We start from the raw sequence: 9,589 nt of genomic DNA on the forward strand, positions 1-9,589 counted from the left end.
CCCGCCCATGGCCATTTACTGGGTGCCTGGGTCCAGTCACCCGGTTGTCCCAGTTTTTCCGGGTTTTGCCCGGGACGCACCAACGTTCCGTCGAAGGTGCCAGGTCGGTCCAACCCTTCTGCTGCAAACGATTATTAGTCCACCCATCCCCGGGGTGGGCGGGATGGGCGGATGGGTGGGGTGGTTTAATAAATCCATCGTGTTGAAAATCGGACCTTTCGCTCTCGCTCAGCTCGGAGGCCAGCATCCGACGCACCTTCGGGTTGAACGCGGCGGTCCCATGCGCGTGGAACACGTGTAGTTGAATGAACCATTTTTCCAATCGCACACATACACACGGACACACGTACAGCCGACTTCGAGTGATCGATCCGATCGTGCGTTGCGGCGGCAGGGCGGGCGAGCGGGTTGGAACTAACCGCAGAGTCGTTAGGCACGGCCGTGCACGAAACACGCACGATCGTGAAGCGGAAAACTCGCACGCGGCCATTAGGATGGGTTTCTTCACGGGCCAGCCGCACACAGAGACGCAGGCGTGCGAAGTATAAATCTTTATTCACCGCCTGGCGACTGTGTGCGCGAGCCGCACACATAAATTGACCAGTATTTATATATATATATGGGTGCTGAATAATACTGCCAGCTTGGGAGTGAGCGAGACAGCAAGCCGTTTGTGTGTGTGAGCGAGAGAGAGAGATAGAGAGATTGTGGGGTCCCTTGGCGGGAGTTGTTGGAGCGAAACGGGGCACTCAAAAAATAAAAATAACAGAACCGATTCTTTTCGCTCCACTCGCTCGGAGACACCAGGTTGCAGGTCGACGATTGCTCCCCCCCCGCCGCTCCCCTCTGCCCTGTCCTGTCCTGCTGCAACCTCCCAGTCCCAGTGATCGCCCCTGGGCCACCGATGCCGCCGACAACGAAAACGATGATGAAATTGGATCCATCATCGCCGTGCGCGCGCGTTCCGAAGGTCGACCCGATCGAGCTCGCCGATCGAAGGGCAATCGAAGGGATTGATAGACACCACCCCCCCCACCCCCCCCTCCCTGTCCACCCTTCCGCCTCACCCCCGCTCGAGTCGTGGAAAGTAAAACAGATCCTCCGGCGGCTTCGGCGCGAATTTCGAGAGCAACATGCGAACGTCACCCGAGTCCGAGTCACGACACACACGAGGAGGATGATCATTTCGATTTCCATCAATCAATCCGGTGCCCTTTCACTTCCGGTGTTCCGTTCCGGCAGAAGCTGTCATCCAGTTTTGGGTGGAATTCAGACATTCGACTCCTTCCGGTGCCTCTGCATCCGGGTCGTCGCCGCAGGCAGCACCGGTAATTGGGATTTTCGGGTGACGAATTTCCACTTACACCCCCCCACCTCTCACCGCCCGCCGTGAGGGGTTGTCACGAATAAATTGTGAATCACGCGAACCACAGTGCCCGGGGCCGGGGTCCTTTACCGGGAGCTGCAATTTGCGAGACACGTCCACGCCCGTCACGGGCCACAGAAACAATGGCATCTGTCACACACCGGGTCCAGCGCGATCCTCGTAATTGTTTCCCTCACAATGCTCATTGTTGGAGGCGTGCGATCGCAAGCCGTACTCAACCACCACCACCACCAACAGCCCCCGGATCAGGTTACAACGATGGGCGCCCCGCAGGATGACGTCGCTCCGATCCGCTCCGTCCCAGGTGCGCCAGTAAGGTAAGGTGGATAAAATTAATTGTAAACACGCACGCACGCACGCACGCACGCACGCACTGGCCGCGCGCGCTCGCGCCCGCGTGGCACTCGCTCCACACAACACGCGCACCGTGGCCACGGCCGGTCTGCGGACAACAAAAAACCCGGGCCCGAAACGCGCGGCGTTGTTCGCGTCTCGACGCCTCGGCTCACACTAGTAACGCACTCGCTGCTCTAAACATAAATATCTCTCCGTCCGTGTGGCCTGGCCGCAGCCGCCGTCCGGTCGTCTCCGTCCCCGCCACCGCCGCCGTCATCCCGTCGTCGCCGCCGCTCCAATCGGGATCCCGCGAATCGGCCCCGATTTTCCATGGTCGCTGGCACCCCGACGAGCGAGCCCCTGGGACGGAGGACGGGGGGGAATGGTTGCGGAGAGCGGGCCCCCGGGGACCACCGGGGACCGCACACACACATGCACGCAGAGACACGATCATCGTCGTCGTCGTCGTCGTCGTGCCCGTTGTTGAAGATTTTCCAAATGTTTATAAATACGTAATGTGTGTGTGCGTGAGAGAGAGAGAGAGAGAGAGGGAGAGGAAGAGGGAGAGAGCGAGTGCCTTGGGTGCGACACACGGCACTGGCGGCGCGGAGTCGTTACGCGGCTTCCCCGCCGGCCTTTACTCGGGGACGGTCCGCTATCCTTTTCCCTCCTTTTTTGTTTGGCTTCTTGCTGCTTCCTTGCTGGCTGGCCGGTCCGTTTTGGTGCATCGTTTGACACATTTTTCCCTTTTCCCTGTTTGCTCTGCACTCTCGACAGTACTTTTGGCATTTTTTCCGCTTCTTTGTTGTTCGTTTTCCCTTTTCCCTCTTCGTTGGTCGGTTTTGGGAGTTGTTGGAGATGATTTTCCCGTTGGCTTTCGGTTACTTTTCGCTAACTTTAGACTGTTTTCTGAACCAGTCGAGGGTTGGGCTCGTTTTGTATATTTTTTTACACATTTTTTGATCTTCTTTGCCTTTGTCGGAGTCCGTGGGCCGAGACAATCGATGCCGCTGCCTAATCTTGATTGATTCCGGATTCCGGTTCAGCGTTCGCGTCACGACTTCTGCATACATTTATTGCATGGAATAAATTTCCCGTTCTCTTTCCCCTTCTCACACACACATTTTACGTGGTCGGATCAGTTCACAGAACGGCCCCGGTCGGTGGTGGTGGTAATTTGAGAACTTTGCACGCGGTCACTTTATCACGGGCACGCACCGACGACGGCGGGGCCACTCCGTACCCGAACAGCCGACGAAGCGAGCGAGAGAGAGAGAGAGAGAGAGCGAGAGCGAGGATCTACATATTTTACGTCCCTTCGTCCCGGACGGCGGACCGAAAATATAACAATGCGGCTCGCGTATGTCCGCGTGTCCGTGTGGTGGAGATTTTTTGAAAAGTGAATCTTATCGTAAAACCATCCGCACATACACACAGGCACACCCGGAGGGGGGGGAGCACGTACGACGCGTGCAATATCCCCCGGCGGCGCCAGCGGGACGGGTGCGCGCGCTCGCCTGGGATAGGCAATCGGAAAATCCTTCATGGATTTTTCGCCGATTTTTCCGACCGGCGCTCGAGCGCTGAAAGGCGTTATCTGCTCGCCACTGCGTTCCGTGGGGACGCCACGGAAACGCCATTGTTGCACCCGATGCACCCGGCGCATGCAGAGGTCCTTCCTCTGCCCCCTTAAGGGATCGCGGGATTTACCGCGGGACTCGCCGCATCCGGTTCAACAATGGAGCACGTGCCGATCGGTAACCGATAATCAGCGATCGGAAGCTGCAGAGCCTGCTCCGCCTCTCCCTGCCCAAGAAAAAGCCCAAGTTTCGCCCGCTGGGCGACAGAGGGCGCTCGCGACCGCAGAGGGGCGAAAGCGTAGCACGCAGCGCCAGAAGCTCGTCCGCTTTGCGTATATGTGGTGCGTAATTGGCTGCGTTACGAGCGAACAATCAACCCCCCTGGCCACGGCCACGACCCCCCCCCCCCGAGTCATGTTGCGGATCGGTTGCGACACACAGCAGTGATCAAGGGGGGGGCGCAATGACGCCAATGATGGCGGCCGATGATTACGTGGCAAATGGATGCTGCTGCTGCTGCTGATTGCTTTAAAATATGGCTCCCGCTCCCGAATCGATGCGTCTTCAACCATCTGCGGCCCCTCGCGGGATGGGGGCCATCTGGCGACCACCCCTTTGTGGGGTGTGTGTGAGAGAGAGAGACAGAGAGAGAGGGCGAATGGAAAATGGTCCATCTTTTTAACGGGGCGCACCATTCGCACACTCGCGTCTCTAATGGTTTTTCTTACGAAACCGCACACACTGCAGCGAGGGGAAGTGGCGCGAAGGGGGGGGCACGTACACAGTACGCAAACGGTTGCACGGCAGCCAATCACAGTCCCCGGTCCTGCGCTAACCCGGTCGAAAGGCGAACCGGTTCAATATTTAATCAAACCGGTTCAATATTTAACTTTCACGCTCTTTACACGCTCGAAAGAAGTTCCCAAAAAAAAACAGCCCCAGGACCGTGGCCGTGCATATTTAATCATCTCGGACCCCTCTTGGCCGTTTCGATGAAGCGATAACCCGGGTTCCAGACGGCGACGGCAGCGAGGACGACGACGGAACAAGCAAATTACCGGCAACTTATCGTGACTTGCTAAACGGGCACGTCACGAACGTCAGATTCCCGCGTTCGGCTGAGCTGCTGGTGGATTATTTCTTTCATTCCCTCCCCGCCGGGTTGAAGGTGTCGGATGCGTGCTATTAATTAGTAACGGCTGGTCCGGTCACTTAACACGTCAAATCGGTCCCCGGAGTCCCCGTCACGAAAAGGGTTTGTTTGGAATTCACTACAAAACGGTTCAATCTGACCAATTAGCAGCCCGAGCCCACGGAGAGACCCGAGACCAAAATTGGACGGACGGAGTGGACGCAACCATCCAAACAGCAAACCAATAGACAATAGGAACACCGAGAGAGTGATGTGGTGCGGAGAGACACACGCGTGGGGAAGGGACAGCTCCTGGCCGTGGTCCGGACCGTTTGGAACCAAACACATACACAGAATGAAAAAAAAACACTCGACAACACTCAGAAGAAGAAGAACGGGAACTCAAGAAACACTCTGCGGACAACAATGATATAACAACAACACCCTCGGTACAAAAAAGACACACCGTCACACGTGTTGAGAAGGGGTGCACACACAGAGAGACAGAGAGAAGGATGAAGGATAGCGGGCCAGGGACCGGGTGAGTTCCGGCGGGCCGGAACCCTGGCCCGCACAAAGAGGGTGCTCCGGGTCGGGACTTACCTGAAAAAACAGCGTAAACGCTACCCATTGGTAGTATTTCGTGTGCCTTATCGTTAACGCGCCGCTCCGCTGTGAGTTGTCGACCCCGGGGAATGGCACCTCCTGGCCCTGCTTTTTCATAAATGCATCGACCACCGTGTAGGTTGAGTGGATCCAGCAGTAGGTGTTCAAGACGTCCTCTGGAATATCTCTGCAAGGCCACCGCACGAAATCACGGGTTAGTTGGGGGGGGGAGCTACCGAATCCCGGTCAGGACTACTTACCGAGTGTGTACACAGTCTATTGGGTTACCGACGTACTGTCTGGTTGTAACTGCGATCGAAAACGTTACCAAGAGGATAACCGTTGCATTGGTGTGTAGTCGAAAAATTGAAGAATCTGTCTTTACATGGTTTATCTGGTAGGGGAGAGAGTGGCGGCCCGATTAGTGTTGCGAAAACCGCGGGAAACCCTCGCACAACTGCTGCCTAGCTGGCTGGCTGACGACCCTCTTTCGCTGCACTACCAAATCGCTAACTCAAATCCCAATTCCGAGCGTGGTGGCAAGCGAAAGAAGGCAGGACCAGCCGCAGACCCGTTGTACCCTCCTTTGGTGTTGGTGTTTACGTGTCCGGCCATGGACAGGGCGATCCGATACTTACCGATGACCTACTCACTTGCATAAATGCATAAACGCCTCTTAAAAACTCCATATTACTACTAGAAGGTGAATTTATGGGGGCTCTCTGAGTTGGCCCCCCCTGGTTCTTTCTAAAATAGGATGGCACTCCTTCAGCTAGATTGGTTTTGACTTTCTTTGAAAATGATCTTTGAAAATGAGACACAGAGAGAGAGAAGGGAGAGAAGAGAAAAGAGAGAGAGAGAGAGAGTTGAAGAAGGTTAGTTGATGGTGGCGTTTCCGGCCAGAGCCAAAGCTTTGCTGCTGCTTTACGACCTCGCGGATCACTCGCGGAGGTGATTCTCGGACGCCGGGTTGGGCCCGAGAATATCCTCGCGAGGTCCCCCGAGAGTATCCTGCCGCCGATCGGCGCCGATCGCGACCACGATCGGTGCCGATCGGCGGCGCCGACTCTAAGTGAAATCGGAACTGGAGAACTGGCTACGGAAAATGTTCAAAAAAATGTGCGCACGCGAAAAGTGTGTGCGGTTCGTGTGTCTGGTGTGAAGCATTTGCAGCAGCTTTGTGTTGTTTGGCTTGGTTTTTTTTTTTTTTTTTTGGTTGAAGTGCGCTAAAGAGAGTAGAGTAAAATGGCCAAACATGGAAAGAATTGAAGGGTGATCGTTTTGGAGAAAGAAAGCTGCGGGTGAGATTTCTGTCTCTGCTCAAGCGGCTTCCATGTACAAAGTTTGCTTGCCAATGCGTGTGGCTAGTAACTCCAATCGGCCACACCAGCAGTAGTAGTGTGTGGGGCTGTTTGTGTATCATTTCCAGCTTGGTTTGCTATACAAAATTTGGGTGCCACGGGTTGTGTCCTAGGTGCATCCGTTTCCGTTCCGAGGAAACGTTGATCAACTTCAGCTTGCTTTTTTTTCTCTGATACTCCTTTTGCGGAACTCGATCGAAAGCTTACGGCGCGGCAGGATGTGTGGCGGCGTGTCGGAGTACTGTGTATGTGTGGGTGTATCGGTGTCTAAGAATGTTCGGTTTTGCGGGTACTGTTTTACGATTGCGTTTATTTTACGGAAGCTCTGAAGACAAAAAGTGCATCAACTCTATTGGCAACCAGTTAAAGGTGGGGTGGAAATTGTTTGGTGGATCTGGTGGTATTGGTGGTGGTGGCGGGCAGCGAAACTAGAAGCTGTAAATAAACGAAACATATTGCGCAACAGTGGAATGCGGAAATCCTGTATGTGTGTTTGTATGTGACGGAGGCTGACGGGGCTGATAAATGGTTATGGCTGACGCAACGCAACAGATGCGGTCTCCGATAACTTTCTGGTTCCGGTTTTTTTTGTTTCTTCGTTCTTTCTGTATTTCGTTCCTGTGTATTTTAATTTTTATCTATTCCCAGCCCAAGCGCGGAACTCGAACCGTCGGCTCAAGTGGGGAGATATTTTCCGTTGTTTTTTTCTTGTTTCCCTCCTCCAGATCCGGATTGTTCGCTTGAAACCACTAGCGAGTGTGGAGCGAGTATGTGTACGTATAAATATAGCGTATCTGTGTCGGTTTCGGTCGGTTCTCTGCCAATTCGACGCAGCTTAAATTAGGCGGAATATAATTTGTTGGAACCGTCGGTGCAGACCGTCTGCAGGATATATAGGTGTTCAATTTTGGGTCTGAATGCCTCTATTTATCTTCTCCTGGCTCTTCGCTAGGCCGTTTGCCCACTCGTTCGTTATGATAATATCATAAATTTTCATGAGCCACCGATCCGTAAATCATGGCTCGCGGCGAGGCCGAGGGCCCCGATGAAGGTGTTCCATCAGTTTGAAAAGTCACCCCCTACGACCGGTCGGTCGGTCGGTGGTCCCCCTATGGCTATGTTCGGGTGTCGTTCCGAAGTTGCCGGTGGAGAAATGAAATGAAAATGTCTGATTACCGGTGCCGGTGCAATGCGCCACACCCGGGGGCCCGACCTGACCCGACCCCAGGGTCCAGACGCAAAATTAACATAATTTGAAAGATGTCCTCGCCGGGGCGTTCTGTCTTTACTATTTTAAGCACTCTTTCTCGGCTTTCTGCTCGGTCGATTATGTTCCTCCGATATGGGACGTTAATAAATAATCCGCTACGCAAGGAAAGGCAATGAGTTTAATGAAATGCTGCTTCGTGGAGAGCGATAGAGACCGGATTCGATGGACGAAGACTACTACGAAGAGGCTTACGCGAGTAAAGGGAAAAGTTGGGAAACTGTCTACTGCCGAAAGGATAAGCTTTGATTGAATGAAAGATATACAGTTTTACCGGCGATGTAGGCAAATACAGTACAGTACGCTTATACCCCTGGCTAGTGTCTAGTAAAGTGTTTGCACAATAAGATGAAATTACGCAAGAGAGAGAGAGAGAGAGAGAGAGAGAGAGAGAGAGAGAGAGAGAGAGAGAGAGAGAGAGGATTTGAAGAATGTGTTACTAACGGAGTTGAAGTACGAAAAGCATAATTATCTCGAATACTTTGCCTAAGAAAGCCCGGAGTAGGACGAGGAAGATGTACAAATAGGGGTTGATAGCCTGCTCACTGTCTAGTAACTAAACGATACTTCCAAGAACGTAACAAGCTTACTTCAAACCAAATATGAACTATAAGAAAAGATATTTGTAAAAAACGGTACTGAAATTGGTGGTTTTTTCATGTATCAGTTTGGCTTCGGTTCAGGAACCAGAACCAAAGCAAGGATGCTCCAAAATCCGCTAACAAAGAGTGAGAAAGTGAGAAGATGTGAATTGAATTGAATTGAAAAGAAAGACAAATAAATCAGCTCTAGGCATGCACAATATCAAATAAAAAAGGCACCCCAACTGCTTGGCCGCTAGATTGGGGAAAAAAACTCGGGTAATAAGGTCCAAAGAAAGGAAGAACAAAACGGAAAAGAAAAAGACGAGAGATATGAATCAATCAATGAGCGATCAAATGGGGTTCGAACGTGGAAACATAATTTAGGCGGCAAATGTTCGTAATGTGGCTGTAATATATACTTCTACGAAAAGTAGTAACGTAATTATTATGATTCATTAGTAAAAGGTAAATACTGGCGAAAGTACTAGTTAGTAGTAGTAGTAGTAGTAGTAGTAGTAGTATAAAAAAATGGGCTAAAAAAGGCAACAATAGAGTCTGAATGGAAAGAAAGGAATGAGAAAATCGAGAAAGGGTAACGAAAAGGTAAACTGTTCTGCTAAGTAAAGAATAACGACTCACCCCTGTTGCTGGATAAACCTAACTGTATCTTAAAAGGCCGTAAGTTTTGTTAGCACTTTGTGTGAATCTGTGTAGTAGTCTTTGGGACCAGTGTATGTCAAAATACGCATGCTAGATTCGCTTTGTGCTTTTCCTGAAGAAGAATATACGGTTAGTTTGGGATGAGTAAACGGTAAGTTGAGTTGTTTTCGCTATTTGCGTTATTAGTTTTTTTCTTGATATGTTCAGTTAGAGGGAGTGGAAGTTGCTCGTTGGTGGATGGCACAGAACACAGAAAACAATACGACAATCTATTCTATTCTACTTCCTTCGACCGGACACAAATTGAGAGATGCATCGCAAGTGTAGGAGACGGTCGGACGTCCTCTACAGAGCCTACTGCGCGCTGTTGGTCTGACACTTCTTCGCTGCCTGCTTGACAACGCCAACGTAACGCCATCTGTCGTCAGGACATTAGGGGAAACTTCGCTGCTTCAGTCGGCCGGAAAGAGAGCGCCCAGAGTCGGGTGTGTGATGCTCCAACAAGATCTCTGGATGCAGGACCCTCACACACACCCACACGTACGCACACCACATATGTTAATCATCATCAACTCGGAGTACACAGTGTACTCCATCACTTATCATTTAGTCATGTGGAGAAGCCACCCACAGAAAAGGGACTCGGATCGTCCGTACGGCTTCCGGGCACCGAGTC

At 52.1% G+C, this 9,589-nt stretch overlaps 1 protein-coding gene across 2 annotated transcripts in view; it reads right to left on the bottom strand.

Moving 5' to 3' along the window:
- LOC131208325 (innexin shaking-B) overlaps positions 1–5,730 on the bottom strand; it is a 15,449-nt gene extending 9,719 nt beyond the window's left edge. The window contains exons 1-3 of one of the 2 annotated variants that reach the window (XM_058201029.1): positions 5,680–5,730; positions 5,302–5,435; positions 5,039–5,228 (exon numbers count right to left, since the gene is read on the bottom strand). In XM_058201029.1, the coding sequence (XP_058057012.1) occupies positions 5,039–5,228; positions 5,302–5,435; positions 5,680–5,730 (375 nt within the window). Of the gene's footprint in view, positions 1–1,813; positions 1,873–5,038; positions 5,229–5,301; positions 5,436–5,679 lie in introns of those variants that run through there. The other variant, XM_058201028.1, reaches the window with a different exon arrangement.
- Between the last annotated feature and the right edge of the window lie 3,859 nt (positions 5,731–9,589).

This window comes from Anopheles bellator, chromosome 2 (genome assembly GCF_943735745.2).
Source record: "Anopheles bellator chromosome 2, idAnoBellAS_SP24_06.2, whole genome shotgun sequence".
NCBI lineage: Eukaryota > Metazoa > Arthropoda > Insecta > Diptera > Culicidae > Anopheles > Anopheles bellator.